At 50.0% G+C, this 24,900-nt stretch overlaps 1 protein-coding gene and 1 long non-coding RNA gene across 2 annotated transcripts; one reads left to right on the top strand and one right to left on the bottom strand.

Moving 5' to 3' along the window:
- Nucleotides 1–10,193: 10,193 nt before the first annotated feature.
- LOC144179757 (uncharacterized) lies at nucleotides 10,194–17,029 on the top strand. The gene is made up of 8 exons (XM_077708195.1): nucleotides 10,194–10,251; nucleotides 13,433–13,566; nucleotides 15,530–15,610; nucleotides 15,711–15,801; nucleotides 16,360–16,466; nucleotides 16,578–16,623; nucleotides 16,684–16,816; nucleotides 16,877–17,029. The coding sequence occupies exons 1-8, from the start codon at nucleotides 10,194–10,196 to the stop codon at nucleotides 16,998–17,000; spliced, it is 774 nt and encodes a 257-aa protein (XP_077564321.1). The 3' UTR covers nucleotides 17,001–17,029.
- A 2,560-nt stretch (nucleotides 17,030–19,589) lies between these two features.
- On the bottom strand, nucleotides 19,590–23,863 carry LOC144178738 (uncharacterized). Its single transcript, XR_013324057.1, has 2 exons — nucleotides 22,474–23,863; nucleotides 19,590–19,798 (listed from the first exon to the last, which is right to left on the bottom strand). It is a non-coding gene; the product is annotated as an uncharacterized LOC144178738 (long non-coding RNA).
- Nucleotides 23,864–24,900: the final 1,037 nt, after the last annotated feature.

The raw sequence follows: 24,900 nt of genomic DNA, 5'->3' as shown, positions 1-24,900 counted from the left end.
CTGAAAAGCCTGAAAGGTGGCGTAATGTACTGTCTAAATGTAGGGTGCCTCGATGCCAGCGCCGCCGTATACAGGGTAGAGACACCCTTTGAACGGTACCGTGCCGCCGCTATTGGGTCAAAGTGCTCAACGCGTTGTTCTTTTCTTTTCCCACAAGACACAGCAACGCGAAACAGATACAATGATACAATGACTTGCTGGTTTTTATACAATGACTTGCTGCGGCGGCGAGCGAGTGACCCAAAATGGCGGCGCCAGTATATACGCGTCGCCACCCTGTACGGCGGACGCGCGTGAATCGAGGCACGATATCTAATGTGACACTACTATGGTCCCTTGAAATATATGGGACCATAGCACTACTGTATACGTATACAAGCTTCCCTGTTGGCGTGTGGGTTTCAATGCGGGATTCAAAAACCACATATAAGAATAGGAAATACTGCGTTTTATTCTTGTTTTATATCGGGACAAATGTTTAAATACCTCTTTTCGCCTCACGTGCAGCTAAAAGTAAAAGTTGCTGCGAAGCTCTCTGTCCTTGTTCCCAGCATATTCATTTTAGCTATATATATATATATATATATATATATATATATATATATATATATATATATATATATATATATATATATATATATAGGGTTTGGAAATGAGGGGCTCGTTAGGAAATACAGAAAGAAATGCCGGCAGTCTACAACGCCAAAGAAGGCATAGGGGAATGGTTAGACTTTTTTTTACCGCTAGTGACGTTACATTGTTATTATTATTATTTTTTTAATTACGGGAGAAAGAAAGAAAAACACGCGCCCAGAGTGGGGACCGAACCCACGCCTTTCGATTAGATATCGAATGCCTTACCAATTCGGCCTTCTCCCCGTGTAGTCTAAGTGGCGCTGGCTACCACCCTCAAGTGTCAGATACAGTTGTAGTAAATATAAATACCCCAGAAAGTGAAGGAGAACACAGTCGCCCAGATAGCCGAATAGCCAGATAGCCAGATAGCCAGATAGCCAGATAGCCGAATATATATATATATATATATATATATACGCACAAAGTAGAAGTACGTTCTTCGGAGACTTTATTTCCAACGTTTCGACCTGAGACAGGTCTTCCTCAGGAATGAAAGCTTTGGGTAAAATCGTACAGACTCAGAGTGGGGGCGGCGCCCCGAAACACAAGCCACATGGGAAACAAACACACAAACGACCACAAACAGCATACAGAGCTTATTCTGCCAAAGGCAGGCGAAAAAGAGCCTTCACAGAAAAAAAAGGCGAAAGGAAGAGGGAGGAACAAGGTGGCAAGGAGGAGGCAAGAAAGAGGCAAGGAGGAAAACACTGCATGAACGAGGGTTGTGGGGATAACAGAAAATGCGACAAGTTCACGGGTGGCGAAAGGCCCAAAAACATCCGGTGTCTCCGGGAGGGAAAAACTACAAAGCACACGCCGCCAAGAGCAGTGAGTTTACATGCGTTGGAAATAAAGTCTCCGAAGAGCGTACTTCTACTTTGTGCGTATTCCTGCAGCAACTAAGGACTCCACTTCACGACTATATATATATATATATATATATATATATATATATATATATATATATATATATATATATATATATATATATATATATATATATATATATATATATATATATAGAGAGAGAGAGAGAGAGAGAGAGAGAGAGAGACAGCCTTTAATAGAAAAGGATGACCACTGGTCACGATGGGGGAAAGGAATGGGGAGGGAGGGTAAGAGAAAAAAAAAAATAAATGCTGGTTGTTCTCAGTAGACTCAATAACTGGGCCAGTTCTTAGAACCTGCAATTCATGGGCCAGTTCATGGTGATCGCAATAGGGTTAGAGCACATACACCAGTTCGTTCGGGGGAGGACCCGCTCAAACAACCCGTGCCAGACCGCTTTTAAATGAATAAACCGCTATTTCATATAATAGTTGTGCATCAGTTTGTTGTGGATCGGGATGGGGTTGGGGAGATTTAAATGTACGGTGCGTGGCGAAAGCTGGGCACCACCAAACTAGGTGTGCGAGGTCTGATGGAGTGGTGGCACGGCAGTAAGGACATCGAGGGGGCAGCTGAGGGGTGTACCACTTGCGAAGTGTTTCAGGTGTGTATGCTGAATTTGCAATATATTTGTTAATAAAAATTTCGCCTGAGCGGGGAATAGGAGGTAGGCGGCTGAGGTAGCCAGCTGGAGTTAGGGCTTTTAGACGTGTGCGTCGGTCCTTCTTGTGCTGATGAATACGCATCGCTGGGGAGGTAGAGGGGGACCGCGACGGCCTTACCCCAGGCACCAGTGGAGGATAAGAGGGGGAACTTTCCTGAGCGGCCACATGAGCCGCCTGGTTGCCTGAAGAAAATGGTTCGTGGCCAGGCACCCAGTCGACGCGGATGTTGGTGTTGTTCCGTTTGAGGAGTTGAATTTGAAACAGAATTTCGTGGACGACAGGGTGGGTCGAATCATACGATCGCAAAGCTGTGAGGGCCTCGTACGAATCTGTGAGTATGCGTATGGAGGGCGGTAGAGGTGGGTCACAGTCAAAAGCGATAGCTGACACTGCGTTGTTAATAGCGTACAGCTCCGCATCGAGGCTGGAAAGTTCTTTGCCAAGTATGGTAGTGTACCCTGAGAGAACCGGTGCCTCAGGGCATGTCCAAGCAAGGCCCGCGCCGTACTGGTTTACGCTTGCGTCCGTGAAAATGTCCACTTCGTTCTGAAGGCGATCCCTTTCGAGGCGTCGGATTCGTCGCTGTCGCAATAGAGTATTAGCACGCTCTATAGGTCTGCTGTGCGTAGAAGTATCAATTGCTGGTCGCTGCCAGGGTGCTATGGGGACTGGGTAATCTGACAATACTGGTGGTCTTCTGGCGTCCCACGCTACTAAGGCGTGTCCCTGGTGTGTAAGGGGTCTTTTGAAGTCCGCCTAGGCTTTGGCCTCCTGAATGATGGCTTCAATAGGAGGAAGAGGTACAGCTTGCTCCAGTTTACCAATGGGTGTGTGCTTTGGTAAGCCAGTGACTGTCCTGAGGGTCGCCCGATGTAGCACCTGAATGGTTTTGGTGTTCGTCTTGTTGAGGTCGTAAGCCGTTGCACCGTACGTGAGGGTGCTCACAGTGACAGCCCTGGCCATATTCAAGATGGCTTTCTGCGATGCTCCACCATATTTATTCGACAGTCGACGAATGGAGTGCAGTATGGCATTCCATTTCTGTTTTAATCTTTTGAGCCAAATGCCAGGACTGTTTTTTGTTCCAATTGGAAGGCCTAGGAGTGTAATGGGCTCAGTTGAAGCAGATACATCGCAGTTGACTAGGTTGACTACAATTTCTTGGGGCGGGTCAGGTGGCTTACAGCCATATACTGCCAAAAATTCGGTTTTTTCAGGTGCGAGTTCTAGACCTAGCTGAGCCAGAGTGAGCTCAAGGCTATTAGCCGCGGCCTGTAGCTCAACAACCTGGCCCTCTAAAGAATCAAAGTCGGCCGATTCAGTCCAGACCGTGATATCATCGGCGTATATGGTGAAGCGGGCGCCTGTGTCAATTTCAAGTTGTCGAGCTACTCTGGTCATGGCCAGGTTGAAAAGTAGAGGGCCTAAAATCGACCCTTGGGGAACACCGCGGTCGAGGTAGTAAGTTGTAGGTTCCCATCCAGGCTGCGAACCGTGAAGGCGTACAGGCCGGCTTTGGAGAAATGCTCGAATCCAATTTTGCGTGCGGGCACTGGGGTAGGCACGAGCAAGTTCCTCTAGAATGACCGGGTGGCTAACGTTGTCGAACGCCTTTCGCAGATCAACCGCCATGATCAGGTCAGGAGTGCCGCGATGGTAGTGGGGGCGGTTAATTACCCTACGCAGAAGCCAGAGGCTATCATGCGTACCAACATTGGGCCGGAAACCTGTTTGGGCTGGGTGAAAATACGGTTGGACATATTCCAAATAATGTGTGAGCCGATTGTTGATGAGGCGCTCAATCAATTTGCAAATAACGGGCGTGAGGGATATCGGCCTAAGGTTCTTGATTTCACTGGAATGCTTGTTGGGTTTGGGGATAGGGAAAATAAGCGTTAGTTTAAGGTGTTCTGGCACGTGGCCGTGCTCCCAGACGTCATTGATCTGACATAAAAGCTGTTCCAAGGCCTCAGATGGGAGGTTTCGGAGGTGCTGCCACGTGACACCGTCATGACCGGGCGCAGAATGAAGCCGTCCCTGGCGGATTGCGATGCGTAACTCGGCCATTGTAAAAGGTAGCTCCAAGTCAGGGTCAGGCTGAGGAATATGAATAATTGGAAGTGGAGAGGGGGGAGAGGTGGAAGCATGGGGAAAGAAGGTACTTATAAGTCGCCGCTCCACTGTTGACGGGTCTGCGCTGAGGGTTAGGGTAGCGAAAAGAGGCGTTCGTTTGGCAGTCTTCTGAGTGAGGCTGCGGTGCAGACGCCAAAGCGCCGGTAAGCCTCTCGCGTGACTGAGGGTGTCACATAGATTTGTCCAGTAATATTGGTTGAGCTCTTTTTGATAAGCGGTAATAAGTTGGTACTGTTTCCGAATCTTTTGGAGATCTTTCTGGCATTTTCCATTAGATCTATAGGTGCGAGTGAGCTTATGTACTTTTTTCCAAAGGTTAGCCATGTGGTTGTCCATGTGCGGTGTTCCCATAGCACATTCGATGTCCTCCTGTGCCCGGGTAGATGTTGTGGTGATTAAGGAGCAGAAGTAGATATTGTAACGAGGGTAATGAACAAATGCAATAGACGCAACACATGCCATCCAGACATTGGGGTATGTGCCTCACCAGCGTAGCCCATATAGGATTATGCCAAATCCCCACACGGGGATATGCTCCAAAGAGGTGTCAGGGAAGACGATGAACCCGAGGACGTGCATGCGCCAGAAACGCGCTTGGTGATCGCAACGCTCAGACCTGCGTTATCCATCGGCTTCTCTCCTGCAATTAAACAACCTCAACCGGCTACCGGCGTGTCGGCTGTCTTCTTGACAAGTGGTGGAGGTCAGGAGTTTCGATCCCGCCCTGGAGCTTCGTGCCCGGACGCTACCACCCCCAATGTCCAGGGAATGCCAAGCTTAGCAACGTCGCCTTCTCTCTAACGAAAGTAGCGGAAACATGGTACAACAATAATGAATCCGATCTCCGGCCTTGGTCTCATTTCTGTAGTGAATTTATTAGAATTTTCGGCCGCCCTGCTGTACGAAAACTTTGTGCCGAACAGTGCTTACGTGCACGCGGACAGAAGGCTGGCGAGACGTTCACCAGCTATATCGAAGACGTCATTGACCTATGCAAACGCGTCGACCCCTCCATGACGGAAGCTGACAAGGTCCGGAACATCTTAAAGGGCGTTGACGACGACGCTTTGCAGATGCTCTTGGCTAGGGACCCCAAAACTGTTGCGGATGTCGTCCGCTTGTGTCAGAGTTTTGACGACCTACGCAAGCAGGAGCTCTGACTCGACAAGCCTGTGCTCGCGGGGAGTCCGTGGCGAGCATGGCGGCTACGTATGACGAGGATTCCGCTCTGTTTTCCCGCATCAAAGATTTTATCCGAGAAGAGGTGGCCCGCCAAGTTTCCCTGCTCCCCTGCACCGCAGAGCCGCCTTCTCCACTGGCGCCTACACTCCGGAATATGATACGGGACCAGGTAGCTAACGCATTGCCACCAGCCGAACACATCGCACCAGTAGCTGCCCCTACGCCCCTCTCCCCTCTCACCTACGCCCCTCTCACCTACGCTGGAGCGACAGCCAGGCCGCCACCACCGCCTGCTCCATTCTTCCAGTCCCCAGCGCCGCAACCAGCCGTGTCGTTCCAGCCTGCGGTGCGCATTGCGCTGACTCACGTACCGATACGACCACTTCCAAGCCCTATCACCAGTCCTTACGATGTTAATGCGTGGCGCACACCGGACAATCGACCCATCTGTTTTGCGTGTCGGACACCTGGACATGTCACCCGCTACTGTCGTCGTCGTGTGGTGCCGGCCGCCAACATTTTTCAAGCACCTTTTTACGCTAGCCCCCACATCGCCGCTCAGTTTCTCCCATGTCGCCGCCCGACCAGTGACGGGGAGGAAAACTAACAGCCGCAGTTCCTGAGGCAAGAGCTGCGTCACCGTCGAACTGTACAAGCCCTCAATTTTACCAAAAAATGTTATTGACGCAATTGTAGAAGGTGCCCCTACCGTTGCGCTAATCGATACAGGAGCCGCTGTTTCTGTTATCCATGCCCGTCTCTGCCGCTCTCTACGAAAAGTGATGACGCCCCTTTCTGGACTTTCATTACGAGCCGCCAATTCGCAACCCATTAAGCCGCTTGCTGCCTGCACTGCCCGGGTCATCATCAAGAACATCTCGTACATCATTGAGTTCATCGTCCTGCCATCCTGCTCCCATGACGTCATCCTGGGTTGGGATTTTCTTTCCCGCCACGATGCTACACACTAAACTTTTTTACACCCTTTTAGCCAAAAAGGGCGTAGCATAGGTGGAAAAAGGGTGTTGGGAGGCTTTTACACCCTTTTTCTTGAGTCTCAACACCCGTTTTCTAGCTCTACGCCCTTTTTGTTTGAAAATAAGGGTGTTGATCAACTTCAACACCCTTGGTTTTTCTTAGGGTGTTGAAAGGGTGTGGAAAAGGTGTTCAGCTGTTCATTGAATAAGGCCATGTTCGGATGCATAATAGCACTGTAAAGAAGACATCCCCTCATATACTCCTCTACTCGCAAGAAATTTCCAAACGCAACAAAAAAAAATAATTGCTCTTATGCAATGATCGCCCGTTTCCTTATTGGGTGCACCTCATGCCCCAAGTTTAGCTTTGGCACGTGAAACACCAATTTGAACCTTCAAAATTAAGAAGACTGTAGTCGTGTGGCGAAAAAGATGTTTACGAACTGCAACACGCTTGGCTTTCTGTAGGTTGTTGAAACGGTGTGAAATAGGTGTTCAGTTGCAAAAAAAGAACAGCGGAGCTGGGGGTCGACCTAGTTTCTTCCGGTGTTGCTAGGTTTTGTTATGTTTGCTTAGGTTTACAATGTTCTTGCTAAGCCAGGATGACCGCTCAGGGATGAGGCCAAATTTAACCAGATTTTACAAGGCTGTTCCAGTGTGCCCGCCTCCCCCCTCCCCATTTCCAGGAGATCCAAGAGGGAAACAAGGTAGGTCGGCCCCAGCGTTGCTGTTTCTCCAGTCTTGCACCACTATTGCAAGCTGCCCGAATTTTTTTACCTTTTAGAATCCAAAAAAGGCTAGTACCTTTGAAATGGTACAGTAAGAGGTGCGGATACGCATACGCCCCTTGTGCTCACACTCTAACAAGCTCGAAAGCCGACTTCACTGTCATAATACCCTATCTGCGGTGGTGCACCCTTTACAGGCGCCCCAGTTTTTTCTTTGTATGTTTTTGTTAATGTTGCCGAAACTACCTCCTGAAGCTTAAAGAGCTTCACTGGTAATAAATTATGCCAATTCATATTGCTGTAAACATCGTGAGGTACAACCCCCCCCCCGCCCGCTTGTAGAGAATGTTCAGTCCACCCGTGTAAACATGTACAAAATGCCTCCAAAATTGGAGGTCTCTCCACATTTTTTCTTCGTTGGCGGTCTTTTCTCACACCCTTTTTTTCTTTACGCCCTGTTTCTTAGTTTCGAACACCCTAATTTGTAGCTTTACACCCTTCTGGGAAAAATGGTGTTGAAATAATGAACACCCTTTTTGAAGGCTGTTGAGGTGGCAGGGAAGATTTGTATGATATTTAATAAAATTCTTTAAGTTTCGGATCAGAAAAACTACCGCGTAATTAAAAAGTTTTTGCAAATCCACGTGTTGATTTGTATATTCTCGTAGTAAAATCCATACTTACAAAATTAGCGCTAAAATATCAGTTTTTTGCGACAAGCCCACCGACTCCATCTGGGGGCTTTCCTCTGCTGGGTATAAAAGCAAGAACAGCACATGTATTGCTAACTAAGTATGCACTCCCTGTGCCGCTTGCATCCCGTGTTCCAACTGTAACTTGTACGTATTGGCTGTTTGTGTTGAATGCTGCGCGCTCCGCCGTTTGACATTGCCTCTGCGGATGCCATCACCCCAAAAAAAGGGTGTGAGACTCCACACCCTTTTTTTAGGGTGTTGAGCATCCTCAACACCCTTTTTTAAAGGTGTTGAGCTCATCACCCTTTTTTAATCCATACACCCTTTTTTTGCCAAAACACCTTTTAAGGGTGTTAGCCATGGGACAAGATTTTTACACCCTTTTCGGCCCAAAAGGGTGTAAAAAAGTTTAGTGTGATTGACTGTGCTCGGGCTGAAGTTGAATTTTCCACTGATGTCTTGGAGGATTCCGATGATGCCCCTACTACCAAGCTACTAATTGCTGAAGACACTGACGTTCCGCCAGGCTCCTCTGTCGTCGTTCCATTGTGTTGCACCACTGTCCCAGACGCAACTGTTCTCTTTACGCCCTCAGCCATTTTCCTACGTCGGAAATGTCTTCCTATGCCCTGTGCCATTTAAGCAACTCGTGATGGCGCAAGCACTATGTTAGTCACGAATCCGTCGGCGACTCCATGTTCCCTTTTTAGCGGAGAAACACTTGGGTTTATCGAGATTGTTGATGCCCGGCTAGTCGTCGACGTACCTGACCATTTGCACCATCTTCAGATTGACGGACTGAGCGTTAGTTCCGGTGTACCAGAACAATTGCCATCTGCTGCTTTCCACCAGTGCGTGGACGCAGACCTGGACGCAACCCAACGAGCACGACTTGCTGCATTGCTTCAGAAGTTCTGTTCGTCGTTTGATCACGCACAAAGCTCGCTGGGTCGCACGTCCGTTGTCACGCACTCCATTGATACTAGTTCGCACGCCCCGCTTCGACAGCGCCCATATCGTGTGTCACCGACTGAGCGCCAAACCATTGAAGACAACGTGACGGATATGCTTAAGCGAGGTGTCATTCGCCCTTCCAAGAGTCCATGGGCTTCGCCTGTGGTACTTGTTCGGAAGAAAGACGGCTCCATTAGGTTCTGCGTGGATTATCGACGCTTGAACACCATTACACGCAAAGACGTCTACCCGCTCCCTCGCATCGATGATGCGCTTGATTGTTTGCAGGGAGCCGAATTTTTCCCATCCCTCGACTTACGATCCGGGTACTGGCAGGTCCCGATGGCGGAGGCTGATCGCGCAAAGACGGCATTCGTCACCCCTGATGGCCTCTACGAATTTAACGTTATGCCATTCGGGCTATGCAATGCGCCCCAGCCACGTTCGAAAGAATGATGGACAGTCTTTTGCGCGGCCTCAAATGGAAGACGTGCCTTTGTTACTTGGACGATGTGGTCGTTTTCGCTCCAGATTTTGAGACGCACCTGGTTCGCCTAGAGCAAGTTTTGACGTGCATCACCGCGGCTGGACTGCAGCTCAATCTGAAGAAGTGTCACTTTGCCGCGCGCAAACGGACCATCCTGGGTCATGTTGTTTGCAAGGAGGGCGCTCGTCCGGACGAGACCAAGCTTCGTGCCGTCGCGGAGTTCCCGAAACCGACCACCCTGAAGGCACTTAGGAGCTTTATCGGGCTGTGTTCGTATTTTCGGCGGTTTATTCGCAACTTTGCGTCCATCATTTCACCACTAACAAAGCTTCTCTGCAGCGACAACGGCATTTCGGCTTGGTCAGCGTCCTGTGCCGAGGCGTTTGCGACACTCCGTCGTCTGCTCACATCTCCGCCTATACTTCGACATTTTGACCCGTCTGCTTGGCCTTGGTGCAGTGCTCGCGCAGCGAAAATCTGGCTTTGCGGAGCACGTCGTTGCATACGCGAGCCGAACGCTGACAAAGGCCGAGTCCAACTACCCAGTCACTGAAAAAGAGTGTTTGGCCATAATATGGGCATTGGGAAAGTTTCGTCCATACTTGTACGGCCGCCGATTTGATGTCGTCACCGACCACCACGCACTGTGCTGGCTGGCCTCCCTCAGAGATCCTTGTGGTCGCCTTGGTCGATGGGCTCTTCGGCTCCAAGAGTACGATATCAACGTCGTCTACCGTTCAGGCCGGAAGCGCTCAGACGCGGATGCTCTCTCGCGCTCTCCTCTACCGGCTGACGTGTCTCACCTCGCCACTACCGACTGCAGCTTGTCGTCTCTCAGTGCTACTGACATGTGCGCTGAGCAGCGGAAGGACCCATGGATAGCTTCCATGATCAGCTTCCTCTCCGGTGCGTCAACTGCCCGTGTATCAAGGGTCCTGCTACGGCAAGCTTCTCACTTTCAACTGCGCGACGAGTTGCTTTACCGCCGAAATTATTTCTCGGACGGTCGCAAGTGGCTTCTGGTTATTCCACGCCATTTGCGCGCAGATATATGCGCTTCATTTCATGACGACCCGAGCTGCGCCCATGCTGGCGTCATCAACACATACGAGTGACTCCGCCTCCGTTATTATTGGCGTGGAATGTACGACTTCGTACAGAAGTACGTTCGCTCGTGCCCGGAATGCCAACGCCGCAAGTCGCCACCTGCTCGCTCGACCGCGCCACTGCAACCACTACCCTGCCCGGAAAAACCCTTTGACCGCGTTGGGATCGATCTATACGGACCACTGCCTCCTACAGCTTCCGGTAACAGATGGATAATTGTTGCCGTTGACCACCTGACAAGGTATGCTGAAACTGCTGCACTGCCCGCATCCACGGCTCGTGACGTCGCCACTTTTCTACTACATCATTTTATACTTCGGCACGGGGCGCCTCGGGAGCTCCTGAGCGATCGAGGACGGGTCTTCTTATCGGAAGTCGTGAAAGCGCTAGCGCTACTCGTCGAATCTCACGTGGTTCATCGGACAAGCTCATCATACCACCCACAGACGAATGGGCTCACGGAACGATTCAACCGCACCCTGGGCGATATGCTTTCAATGTATTTGTCATCTGACCACTCCAATTGGGACCTCGTGCTCCCATTTATAACGTACGCCTACAACACGGCCACACAGGCGACGACGGGATTTTCCCCGTTTTTCTTGCTTTACGGACGTGAGCCATCATGTGCCCTGGATACCATACTCCCTTACAACCGCGATGCCACAGAATACACACCGGTATCACAAATGGCGCAGCACGCCGAAGAATGTCGACAGCTAGCCCGTTCTTTTACAACTGCTGACCAACAGCGCCAGAAGCATCGTCGTGACGACTCTACCGGTCCTAAGACGTTTGATCCTGGTTCGCATGTGTGGCATTGGGTGCCCTGCCCAACACCCGGTCTCTCCCAAAAATTGCTGGCCAAATATCACGGTCCATACAAGGTCATTGCCCGCACTTCGCCAGTGAACTACCTTGTTGAGCCCGTTACTCCGTCCTCGGATCTTCGCCGCCGTGGCCGTGAAACAGTCCACGTTGATAGGCTCAAGCCTTACTACGACCCGCTCGTGTCGACATCACCCTAATACCCCTGTCACACGGGCACTTTCAATCGCGATTGAAGTGAATCGCGATCGCGTTTTCGAGCGCGCTCGGCGTTCTGCCGCTGCTACACGGCACGTTTCAATCGCGATTGAGAAGTTGCACGGGTTGCGCTCGTGTTCGCCAGATGGCGCTAACCATGTACTTGTGGCCTGCGTCTGGTAACTTCGCGCGGTCGTAGGTATACGTAACTATGTAAATATTACCTCATGCTTATTTGGGTCAAGTTATTTGACACAATTTGTGGCGTTAGTTCAAGTTGTCACATTCGCTGCCATTACTGAGCGGGGACGAGAGTATCGCCGCTTTCGTTCGATCGCGCTTGGAAGCCTCGATCGCGCTTGAGAAACCAGGATTGAGTTCGAGCGGGATCGAGCTCGATCGTGATTGAAACTGCCGTGCAATAGACGCAACATGCCATCCAGACATTGGGGTATGTGCCAGTCACCAGCATAGCCCATATATGATTATGCCAAATCCCCACACGGGGATATGCTCCAAAGAGGTGTCAGGGAAGACGATAAACCCCAGGACGTGCATGCGCCAGAAACGCGCTTGGTGATCGCAACGCTCAGACCTGCGTTATTCATCGGCTTCTCTCCTGCAATTAAACAACCTCAACCGGCTACCGGCGTGTCGGCTGTCTTCTTGACAATATATATATATATATATATATATATATATATATATATATATATATATATATATATATATATATATATATATATATATATATATATATATATATATATATATATATATATATATACGTAAGGCTGGTTGATCTCAAATTCCGCCGCTTTAAAAAGTTCGAGGGCCCTATCGGGGAAACCGTTTCGGCATAAAGTGTTTTGAGTGATGCTATTTCCTTTGTGATAGAAACCGTATAATCCAAGACAATCGGTGTCTGTTCCTTTAATGTTGGAAGCAGTAAACAATTATTTTCCCTAGCGATGGTCGTCATATCACCGATGAAACCAATGTGCGAATAAGGTTTGTTATTTTCATCTACATCATCCAACTGTGGCGAAGATTTCGTGGAAGAACTTCCCCTTTAATTTTTTTACACATGCGAATGACGAGGGGCAAATGGACGTTTTATTTTGATTTTGTTGTGGTTCAATCCAATCGTCTTCGTATACGCGAACATAGCGCGGTTTGTGTTTCATGCGAACCCTCCTCAGCCGGATTGATATCGTTCGCGTGCGGTGCGGACAAACAGACATCAAATAGACCCGTTACCCCTCTTCAAAGGCTAGTTTCCCTCAAAATGACCTGGGGCGGTATTCTCGTGTTTGTCCCCGTTGAAAACGTTTATTTTGCGCCCGTTTTATTGTGACGTACTTCCAGTTGTCGGCGGGCTTCGGGTTGAATTTTGCGCAACTGTTCTTGTAAACGCATTTTAAACGACTAAACCTATTTTAAATTATCTATTATGTTTTTATTTTTCCGCCAGAAGCGCGAATAGGTGGATAGGAAGCCATACCGCGAGCCGGCCTAATTGGAAGCGATCGATGGCAACGTTGCGCAAAAACAAACGAGGACAAATAAGAAACGAAAGGACAAGCGCACTTTCTTGTCGTTTCTTCTTCGACCTTGTTTGTTTTGCGCAACTTCGCCATGTATAGAAAGCCGCTACCGCCGCATTGCGCCCTCTAGTTCCAGCTCGTCGAGTAGATTGCCGGCGGTTGCCGGCGTGCACGGCTTGGGGGGAGGGGGGCGTGCACGCATAAGTTTCCTGTCCTTACTGATGGCATCTCCGTTGTGCTGGCGGGAGGTTTAAACGCGGACGTCAAACGACCCAATACGACTTGTCCGGTGTCCTCTCAGGGATCGAGCGGATTGGGTTGGTGTGTTACACGTACTAGGTCTCTTTTTTTTTGCCTGCTCAAAGCAGCTTTGAGCAGCTCCAAGCTGTTCCGTATTTTATTTGCAGGAGCAGCGCCGCGTTGGCTGCGGTCACCACTTCCGGAGTTGCTGAATCGTATTTCATTTGCACCAGGGAGCAGCTCCGAGCTGACGCAAACTGCTCTCGCCGCTGAGGAGGAGCAGACAGCAGACGACAGAAAGGCGAGCAGACGACGTGCGAGCAGACGACACATGCAAAGGTCACTCCGGGTCTCGTTGGCGTTTTCGTTTGTTCTGGCATCAGTTGATCATCTACTCAATGCGATAATGGCGGGATTGTCTGCTGTTCCTTCGCAGTTAGCGATTACAGTTGACCTTAAGACGCCGGTGCGTCCGCGGTCTTTTGACGAAGGCGGCGCACAGGTGTTAAACAAAGTGCACTAGTTTTTCGCGTGTGCCGGTACGTATATACAAATTGCAACGTTTGAACAATGCCATTAGCAAATGCGACGTGATTTTGCAATGGTTTGCATCCCGTATTGCAAATTTGTCCTCAAGGTACGACACGGTTTCGTCGCAGTCACCATAGGAGTCGAGTATATACAAAATATATCGGCTGTGTGAGGTGAGCAGTTCATTTCGACACTCCAGTGCAAACCTCACAAAATGCGCTCAGCTGTAAACGGAAGATGCATAAAAACAGCGTCACGTACACGCCGAAACGGCGCGTTTGGTTGCGTCGACAACGCTTCGTGACGCAACTGAGAAATTTTGTAGTTATTTTGACAGCCGTTTTCAAAAACTATTCGTTGTCATAACTTGTGACCAAATAATAACTATCAGGGTTCTAACTTCGCGTTGTTGAGCGCCTGCCTGCACGAGGTGCCGACACGAGCAGATGACAAATCGTCTGCTCCTCCGCAGTACGCCCGCCGCGGCAACGTCGCCGCGGCGGATCGCTCTCGTCCGCGCGAAAGCGGCCCTATCCACTCAGAGCAGCTTTGAGCTGCTTCTTCACGTGACCTCTACGTAACTTCCGGTTCACGAGCTGCTTCGTAGCTGCTCCAAGCAGCTTTGAGCTGCTTCGAGACAGGCAAAAAAAAAAAAAAGAGAGAGAGACCTAGTGAGATGCCTACGAAGCGGGAGTCAGCTCCTAGCTTGTCCGCGAGACTGAACCTTGGGTCCTTCCAAGTTTCATTCAGCTAATTGGCTAGGAAGTATGCTCAGTCGCTATTTACGAACAAACGTGTTTCCTTTCATGCACTCCGTGGACTGCGTCCAGCTTCGCAGGTCATTTTTCTTCACAGAGTGGAAGGGCACTAATTCTCTTACAGCCACGACTCGTACGCACCCGCCGTGATGGCTCAGTGGCTAAAGGCCCGTTCACACTTGCGACGAAAGCGACGGAAATTCCGTCGCTTTGTCGCGCGACGACCGTTTTTGGCGAATGGTCGGGACCAATTTTTGTCGTCGCGCGACAAAGCGACAGAATTCTCGTCGCTTTCGTCGCAGTGTGAACGGGCCTTAAGGCGTTGCGCTGCTGAGAACGGGGACGCGGGTTCGAGTCCCGGCAGCGGCGGCCGCTTTTCTGATGGATGCGAAGAGCCAAACCGCCCGTGTATATACGAGATTTCGGCGCATGTTAAAGATTCCCAGGTGGTCAAAATCAATCCGGAGCCCTCCACTACGGCGCGCCTCATCGCCTTCATTTCGTCGGCGCGTTGAACCTTTCAATCAATCAATCAATCAATCAATCAATCAATCAATCAATCAATCAATCAATCAATCAATCAATCAACGACTCGTACGCAGTTGCATTTGTGTTCCCGCGCAGTCGACTGTTTCTTCGAGACGGCGCGTTTTTTATGCGGTTTCAAAAGCTGCGGAAGACGGCCGGTAACGGCCGCATGATCGATAGGACCGTGCAATCGCGCCAGCCGAAGCCCCCTAGCCGACATGAAGAACCGCCAAGCAAGAAGGTTATCTTGCTCCGTGACGCAGCATAAAATGCCTTGTCATGCATGCTCCGGTGGCCGCGCGGCTGCGACTTGATGCGATAACTTTTTCGTTTTGTTTTACAACTGGCAGAATGTTCTGGAAGACGATATCGATGTGAAAGAGTGGAAGGGTAGGCGGTAGCCGACCAATAGCAGTGCTCTGTAATGCCACGATAAACGCGTTTTAGAACAAGGGGTACGCCATCTTGCCCGCCTGTGCGCATCGGGCACAGCGTAGGTGGCGGCGCGCTGCCGGCGGCGATGGACGGGTGAGTTTTTTTCCACGAGGTATACTGTCTATTGGGGAAGTTTGTTTCGCGCTAAGAGGTGTTTTAATGCCATAAGTGTTGTCGTTTTCTTTTACTGCAGTCGTTTTTCGTTGTGCCTGTGTCATCCCCGCTCCCAACCGGCTCGCTCGGACAAGCGAATACCCACGAGGGCCTCACGGACTTCCTTCACGGTATGCTGCTTCACAGTCTTCACCGACGACTCTTCCAAGTGGTGAGTTCCGTGGCCGAAGGCCCGGTGCGACGTGCGGCGTGCCCACGAAACCGGCTTTCGTATCATTTTTTTCGAGACGCCGAACGTTTGCGTATTTGAATTTTCCTAACCGAGCGCGCATTAGCCTCGGAGCCGGACGTTTCCTGGGCCGTCGCGACGCAGGGATTCCGACTGTCGCCAAAGCTTTGCGGTGCGCGTTAGGCTGTAGCTTTCGGGACAGCGGCGCAGTGGCGGTGTTGGAGCCCTTCGCCGCTGCCTCTAGCGTCGGACTCAGCTCGGAAGCCCCGTTAGGTTGTGGTGATAGTCGGTCTTCCTTTCCGAACGCCGCGGTAGCCGAGGTATGCACTTTGATAACGCCTTCCGCTCGCACGTCCTCGGTTCGCGCGGCGTTCGGAATACAGTCGCCACCTTCCACGAGCATCACTGAAGCACGGAACGCAGCTCTGCGGTCCGCGGCTCCAAATTGGGGTCGTGGCAAAGGCGAGTGATGGCATTGGTGTCCTTGGTTCCTTTTCAGGTTCGCGTCCGGCACCGCCTCCGCCCTCCCCTTTCCCTGACCCTTGTGTCCTGTCTAATTGCACTTGCTCCTTCACGCAAACATGCACTACTCTTCTGGCTAGGCAGGTACACGTCTCCATCTGTCCTATCTAGCTCGACGACGCGTGTTTTGTACAGAGGTGTTTTGTGGTAATAAAAGTGGTTCTGTCGCTGTTCGTCTGTTACTTTGCCTTTCAGCGTCCCTTCCCGTTCCTGTCAGGCGTAATCCTGGACCCCGCATTCGGTAAGCCGTGATTACCTTCGAAATTGCAACATTTCTAACGTGCTTTGCCTTTTGTTCCAGACCGCCTCCTGCCTATACGCGTCCCGGCCACCGCCGAGCAGGACGGGGCCGTCATCGAGACGACCAGAATGCCGTTCGAGTCGAGCTACATGGCTGCGCCTGTCTTGAAATCATTAAACCCTGTTTGCAATCGGTAAGGAATGGTGATATCCCTAAACGTAACATTTTTAACGTGATTTGTCTCTTGGTGCAGACCGCCTCCTATCTATGCGTCCCGCTCACCATCTTGGAGGACGGTGCCGTCACCGAGCCTTCACGGATGCCGTTCGAGTCGAGCTGTCCGTGGCTGCGCCTGTCTTGGAATTAAACCCTGTTAGAAACCGGAGTACTGCCTTTGTCGTTTGTACACAGTCGATGCGGCTCGCTGGCTCTGTCGGCTCGAGCGACATCAAGTACTGTGTCGGACTCTTGTATCTCGTTTCGAACAGTATTTTAGCAAATCCTAGTTTCTCATAATGGCGCTCATTAAAGTTGGGAGAGAAAAAAAGCGAAGAAGTTCGCACTCCTAGTGAGCATAATTCCAAAAATGATTCGCTAGGAGTGCGGTTAGGGACAGCCATTGACCCCGTGTGGACGTCGCACCGTTCATGAAGCGAAGTTCTTACTCGGATACTTTGTACTCTGGCTGGTGTGAAAGTGTTAATTCTAGGCAACGTGTCCTCCCAGAATTTGGCTCTGGACGGCGAAAAAAGGTAAACGGACTGTTGTGTGTCACTTGTACAGGGGAGTTCGGCGTAGCCACCGGCAAAGTAGCATGCGGACAGAAGTCTGAACGTTCTTGTCGTCACTCGTAGAGTTTACTGTAATACTCGGCGCACTGTTTAGTTTTCTCAGTGGCTCTAACTGCACAAATTTGTGTCCATATAAACCATGGCGTGCCATACCAGAGTGTTATCAGATGTAGCTGCTCAAAGATTAGCGATTCAGTATCGGCAAGTGTCGTACGTAAATGTGCAGTGAAGGGCTCTATTATGGTGGCAATGCGAAAAACTGTCGCAAAGCGCCTCAGTGACTCTAAGCCCGAAGCAGATCGTCTCAGAGGAGCCTAGCAGCCCTGCCAGAGTGGTGCATTACCTGTGCGAAGGATGTGAGCCTGTGGGGAACCCGGGCTGAGTTTTCACCCCCAGGGGGACCTTTGCTTCAAACTCACCGGAAATAAACAGTGTGCGCGCGTTCCGGTGATCGTAATGATGGCGGCGTCAGTGTCTGTTGACGCTGCCAAGAGTCAAAAGACATTTGTTTGTCTCCCGCCTACTCGCCTGGCCAGCGGGCTCCTTCATCTCGAAAGCAAGTGTGCCCTGGCAGAGAATATATTTCCTTCGTGGTCAATAAAATGCATAAAATGATTCACGATTGTTGTCCTCCCTTGCTCCACTCACCAAAGCGTTCAGCACTAATAAGAGGCACCGAAAGCACAGCGGCAAACATAATGTTCACATACGGCCATATTTTCGCTTCAAACCAGAGGAGTCCTATTCGACGATAGAAATACATGTACTGAATTAAGTAAAGAAACAGTAATGCGATAACAGACCAGGTAAAAGAAATGAAAGAAAAAGGAACAAAAGTGAAAACAAAAATTGCTGAAAAGGTACTGAATCTCTGACAAGACGACGAAATCTGCCGGGCACTGTATACCGCCATCTAACCTCCACACGTCATTGGCGCAGAGAAACGCCATCTCACGGACAGACTACGCCATTAAATGGCTCTAATAATGTTCCCTAATGCGTGTGGAACTAAACACATGAGTAATTTGCCTGGTCAAGCTAAGGCTGAAAGCTTCAGAACTAGCGCTACTAGCCACGGGCGTACTAATGGGGACGAAATACGTACGTCTCAACTCAGCCCGCATGCAGTCTTTGCCTCAACGGGCGCTTTCTAACCATTCCGACGGCGCCGAAAAGGACAAGGAAGGCGCCAAGAGGCACGATTTGCGTCGCCGTTATCAGGAAAATCTTTTGCTGATAAGGGGGGTATTTTCAAGCATTCTTTAGCAAAACTTTTCACTCGAAGGTGTAACCATGGTGTAACATTAGGCTGCGCGAAAAGGTGTAAACTTTGACTCCCTTGAGAGTGTACGTGCTGACTCTCTTTTGCAGGACTATACCTACACCCTTTGAGGGAAAAAAGTTTCGCTGAAAAGACCCCCCTTATCAGCAAAAGATTTTCTTGATAACAGCGACGCAAATCGTGCCTCCTAGCGCCTTTCTTGCGCCTTTTGGTGCCTTCAGAATGGTTACACAACGCCCGTTCAGGCCAAAGATTTTCGGGACGCTCAAAATATACGCCCCCTCACATCCACAAGCCTGCGAAGCTGTAATTAGCCACGCATTACCGAGTTTCGCGCAATCAATTAGCGGAGACAGTAATTTAGAAATCCGCGGACCTTTCAGCAAACTTGCCGAGTTTTGACCATAGTGCAGAATACTTCGGCTCGAAGGGTGAGAACTTTCATGTTCTTTTGCTGTTATATAAAGGGGGTCTTTTCAAACGTTCTTTAATTAAACTTTTCACTGGAACTGTGGAAGTATAAGCCCGGCAGAAGGGTGTCAGTCCTTGCACCCGAGAGAGAGAGAGAGAGAAATATGTTTATTGGAGAGGTTGGCCTAGGAAAGTCAGAATTTGCTCCCTTGCGTGCAGCGTAATGTTAGACCTTTTGAGGGAAACGTTCACACCACGTGTGGAAGTTTTCTCTTCGACGTGAGTTTTCATGTGATCTTTTTTTTTATTCGTATATTCAGAGATCTTAGTGAGTCAGGGTGTTCTAAAACGTAGTTTTTCATCCAGATTCCCTTCTATATCCTATTTTGATTTTTTTTTTTCAATTCTGTACATGCACGCCACTGTGCTCAAGCTGGCGTAGCCTGCGAGCTCAGAAGCTTAATTGAGAAAGGCGGAAAATGTAGTTTAGGAAACTCTTTTATTTTCCCAATTAAAGCAAGGAGCATGAGCGACATGGGGAGATGCTACAACGTCACGTTTTGTCGACGTGAAGGATTGCAAGCTTGTACAGAACACGGGCAGGCTTGGACGCACTTCGGTTTGGAACTTCAAAGAGGTGTCCTGGCTGGTCGAGCAAGGCCCGCGCGCTGAACCTAAGCAAATGCAACACCTGAAAAAAAAAAATAATAATAACAGTGAGAGAAGAAAAAGCCAAAATTACATAGGCAGCAGTCAGGAACGGAAGCAGCTGCGAACTGGAGACCCGGTCTATTACAGTTCCACAGCAGGGAAGGGAGGAGGCATACTTAGGCACCACAGCTAACATGAAATTAGTTTTGTAGACTTTCAATGATCCTTCTACGATTAGGATTTGAAGTCTGTTCCCCTTTTTTCTGAATTTACGCTCTGTTAGCTCTTTTGCGCTGCTGTCTCCTTTTCCGGCGATCTCGTGTCGCCTTTCCCAAAGCCCTCGTCCAAGCCTCCTGCTGCACTGCTGTTTCCCTTTTGCGGCGCGCGTGCCCCGGCTTGCGCCCACTTATCCGTTGGATCACCGCCCGCGGCCACGGCCCCTCCGAAAAAGAGAGATGGCAACTTGTCACCTCACGCCTCACGTACTCCCTTCATTCTGAATCTACACTTTCCACTGATTATTAAAACACTGTCTACATGGAAGAAACGAAAACATTTTTTTTTCATCAACTTTTAAAGAAGTCTACTCATATTTAATATATGAACGTGCTAACAGAAAGGTGCCCCATTGCACGTCATTTGCCAGCATTGGCAGACAGTGGAGACCTGTTCTTGCTGAGGATTGAGTCTTGCTCACCGCGGAGCAAATGGATCTGAACCTTACCCTTACTTGCTGCACAGCGAAAAAACAAGCGATGGTGATTATAATGATGCACTGATGATGTGTAGCATCATAGGGGCACCGTGAATGGGGGTGTGTCACCTTTGCCTACTTTTTCATAACACAACTTCCACCATCTGGCTTGGTCTCAGTAGCTTCTAGTTCCCTGCAGTCTTGGCACGAATAGATTTTAATGTGTGTCTCCTGTCACCCGCTCGAAGATCTTGTTTGAGAGAGCTCGCATTCAGGGAAGGTGAGAGAGTCGCCCCGTGACTGCCACTACGGTGAGTCAGTGCTACACTGGTGCAGCCTTCACACGTGGCACAGTGCAATCCTGCTGTCAGCTGAAGGCGCACCAGTACAGCAATTTTGCCGATAGTATGTTTGTATCTTTACATGTTCTACCGACGGACTATTTTATGACCATCTGGCAACACTGCTCTTGCAATCCTTTTCTGAGGAAAATATCAAATTATATTTACAGGGCTAAATAACAAGAAATATTCACATCTACAAATGCCTTCATCTCCAGAAACGTATTTTTAAACAACAAACTTGGACAACACTGAGTAAATATGCACTTTATTCACAGCAGCATCGTACCTAAATTTTAGCATTACAGATCTGCATTAGCAGACAAATCACGTGACACTGACTCTGCTTCTAAAATTAAATCTGCATCCATATTTGATGCACTTGAACAATTATTGCATAATAAATACAATTGCATCACAATTCTTAGATTATAAATCATTCATTTGTCTCACAAAACCAAGGATATCACTCTCTTATATTGCACGTGCATTCTCTATACAGTTTGCAATATCTATAAAGAATACATAGCTAATTTATTTTTCTGTTTTTTTTGGCACACCACACTGCTTTGCAAACACCAATAAAACTACAATTCACAATAAAGTTTCAATATGAGAATAGTTTTCGCCATGGCTGTTGCAGCGGAGAAAAAAATACAGCGGGATTATACAGCTAACTAACAGAAAAAATAAAAAGGAAAGAATTCTCAAAATTCTTAAATCAGGGTTCTTGGAAGAGCGAGATAACTGTCTAGGCAAGCTTTGACAGAACAAGGGATGAAAGAACAAGGGCTACGTGGCTTACAGAGGCATACTAAACTACACAAGTAGGGCTTTGGGTTTTTGGGTGTTACGTTCTTAAACCTCTGCATTTTTTATTCACAATTATTTTAAAAGAACATTAGATTTTATTCACCAAATATTTATTTTAGCATTTATGCTCATATATATATATATATATATATATATATATATATATATATATATATATATATATAAAAATATTTATTTTAGCATTTATGCATGAGAGTGGTATCCTTGGTTTTGTGAGACAAATGAATGATTTATAATCCAAGAATTGTGATGCAATTGTATTTATTATGCAATAATAAATACAAACTGCTCCTGCAGTGTTCTTGCACCGTGGAGTCGGCACAGTCTCTGTTTGGAAATACGAACACTGCAAAAATGATAAGCTCAGCGCAAATATATATCCACGGTGCAAGAACACTGCAGGAGCGACAACTTGCCCTAGTCCAGCAAACAGATAACGTCATGCACTCCAGGAGCTAAAATGTGGTGGCGCCATCTGGTGGATGGAGTCCACACTGGTAAGTGATGTCTTGGTTGCAGAGGGAATCAGGTCAACGCTCTCTTACCATTCTTGGTTTATGCCGCTGCTCTTTTTCAACGCACCAGGCAGGTTCCGGTGCACCTTCGCACATTTCCTTGGTACTGGTCAGCTAGATTCAAACCTAGTAAACAACAAGCCTTTTTCTCGTAGCGGAGGCTGGCGGTAAAAACACGAACTAGAAACAGACGTCTGCAGGCAAAGTGCTAGCACTGAGCTACCATTTTATGCCCGGAAGCAATGATGCACAGGAAAGAAAGACTACACCTGCAAAATTTCACAGTTCGTTCCCACACCATGAAAGTATTGCACAGGTACCTGGGACTCACCCTGGACCACCGGCTGAACTTCCGGCAGGCAGCCAAGGAGCTCCGAGCCAGGGCGCAGCTGGCCACCACGGCGGTGCACAAGATGGTGGCCCGGGACAGGGGTTGCTCACAGCGGACGGCTCTCCGGCTGTACAACGCCTCCGCTGTGGGTCTCCTCATGTATGCGCTGCCGCTGGTGAGCCTGCGGAAACCGACCTGGCGGCAGCTGGAAAGGGATCACCGCAAGGGGGTCCGCACTTGCCTCGGCCTGCCCCAGAGCTCGTCGTGCGAGAAGACGCTGGCCGAGGCGGGGGCGTGGACCCTCGAGATGACGGCTGACCGGCGGGCGCTTGGCCAAATTGACCGGCTGCGGCGCGCTGAGGGGGGCGGCCCGCTGCTGCAGCGACTGAGGGGCCACCACCGCTCGCGCATGGGGCGCATGCTCGCGCTCTACGAAGAGGTGGTGGCCCCCGTGGATGCGCAACCTGGTGGCCCGGCTCCTGCTCTGACAGCTGAAGTGAGGCTGGACATCCCAGGTCTGCGCAGCAAGCGGCGGACGCCCCCATGCGGACAACTGCAGCTGACACGGGGCGTCGTCTGGGGCGACCTCGAAAGCCACACCCTTGTCTACACGGACGGCTCGGTGCGGCAGCAGCAGGGGTCGGCCGCAGCGGCCGCCGTGCTGGGAGAGGCCACCCGGCAGGCGCGGCTGCCCTATGCCTCATCTTCGGCCACAGCCGAGCTGGTGGGTGTCGGACTGGGCCTGGACCTGCTGCTGGAGGTGGAGCCCTTGCCCGAGCGCTGTGCCCTGCTGTGCGACTCCCGGGTGGCCCTGGCGCGTCTACGGGACGGCGACTTGCACTCCCTGTTGGTGCGGGGCATCCGGGAGAAAGCGGCGCAGCTGGCGGACCGGGGCACTCGGCTGTGCCTTCAGTGGGTCCCCGCCCACATCGGCCTGGACGGAAACGAGCGGGCAGACGAGCTGGCCGCCGGGGCACACGCGTTGCCTCCCTCGGACATGTTGGCCCAGGCGGCAGCGGACGACGCCCGCCTGCTCATCCAGCGACACCTCCGCACCGGGCATCCAGACCCGCAGCTGCGTGTCGGAGGGGGTCTGCCGCCTGTGCGGGCATCACGCCTGCCTCGTCTACTGCGCTCGGCCGTCCTGCGCCTCCGCGTGGGGGCCGCGTGGACGTCAGAGCGGAAGCACCGACTGGGGCGGGTGCCCAGTCCCGCCTGCACTCACTGCCGAGCGCCCGTGCAGTCCCTGCCGCATGTACTGTACGAGTGCCCCAAGTTTGCGGCAGGGCGGGTGGAGCTTCTGGCCGTGCTCCGAGGGGTGCGGCCGCTCGAGGAACTGCTTTGGCCCCCAGGAAATGCCAGGGAGCGGGACAAAGTGCTCGAGGCCCTGGGAGCACACCTGGGGCCTCGGGGCTCCACAATGCACTAAGCTACAACTCTACGTAACTGCCCGGGTGGCAGTGGAGTGTAGCTGTTAGGGTAGAATTCCTCTGTGTGTGTGTGTGTGTGTGTGTGTGTGTGTGTGTGTGTGCGTGTGCGTGCGTGTGTGTGTGTGTGTGTGTGTGTGTGTGTGTCCTGCTCCTTCGTGTCCTGTATTTTGATATTTATTTACTTGTCTAGTGTTTCGTTTTTTTTTTGTTTTTTTCTCTTTCACCTAATGTTGTATATAGGTTATTCTCGCCCATGTTTTATATATTTATGTTAGCCCTCTACCCTATCCCCCTATTCCTATGTACTCTTTCCTCCCTATCCCACCTCCCCTACACCAGCAGGCGTTCCGGTGTCCGCCCCTAGGCGAGACAATTTACGCCTGTTGGTGGACCTTCCTTTCTTGTTTTTGTGCAATAAATACATACATACATATCAGCAGCTTAGAGGTGCTGGTTAGACGAGGGAAGGTTTTTCTTTCGCACGCAAATGGTGTGCTCCTGGTGAAGTGGGTGCCTGGGTCATGTGCTCAAAAACACCAACAAAGTGAGTACCCTGCGGAAAGTTTCTTCTTCTTCTACAAAAAAATTCAAATTTTGGGTTTTAATGCACCAAAGCTTTACCTGGGCTATGAGGCATGCCACAGTGGAGGGCTCTGGATTAATTTTGACCACCTGGGGATCTCTAACGTGCGCCGAAATCTTGACACAGAGGCGTTCTCGCTTTTCGCCTCCACCTGAGGACCTGAGGGAGAAGCTGAATAGTTTGCATTAACTGGCCACAAGGTGCTGCCACTTCGTCCATTTCCATCAGAAAGTACGACATTACCTGCGATGTTATTCAATCCCCACTCGCAGGTGCTGCGAGAGTAGATTCACCTCCTACAAATGTACTTGCTCAGTGGTTTAAGTACAAATGATTACAAGCAATTAAAAATAGTTGGTTAATTATTACAACCGAAACTTTTCTTTCTGATAGCTTGCGTTGCCGTTGCAAGGA

The sequence above is a fragment of the Haemaphysalis longicornis genome, unplaced genomic scaffold (assembly GCF_048455015.1).
Source record: "Haemaphysalis longicornis isolate Haplotype H1 unplaced genomic scaffold, Haemaphysalis longicornis Haplotype H1 scaffold_4, whole genome shotgun sequence".
Classification (NCBI taxonomy): Eukaryota; Metazoa; Arthropoda; class Arachnida; order Ixodida; family Ixodidae; genus Haemaphysalis; species Haemaphysalis longicornis.
This window is presented reverse-complemented; position numbering and strand designations above follow the sequence as displayed.

Bases quoted from the DNA above. Each gene is read 5' to 3' on its own strand.
- LOC144179757 (XM_077708195.1), top strand. From the start codon at position 10,194: ATGTGCGCTGAGCAGCGGAAGGACCCATGGATAGCTTCCATGATCAGC. The intron at 15,802-16,359 runs GTATGCTGCTTC...GTTCCTTTTCAG, and splicing joins CCTCACGGACTTCCTTCACG to GTTCGCGTCCGGCACCGCCT. The intron at 16,467-16,577 runs GTACACGTCTCC...TTTGCCTTTCAG, and splicing joins CTACTCTTCTGGCTAGGCAG to CGTCCCTTCCCGTTCCTGTC.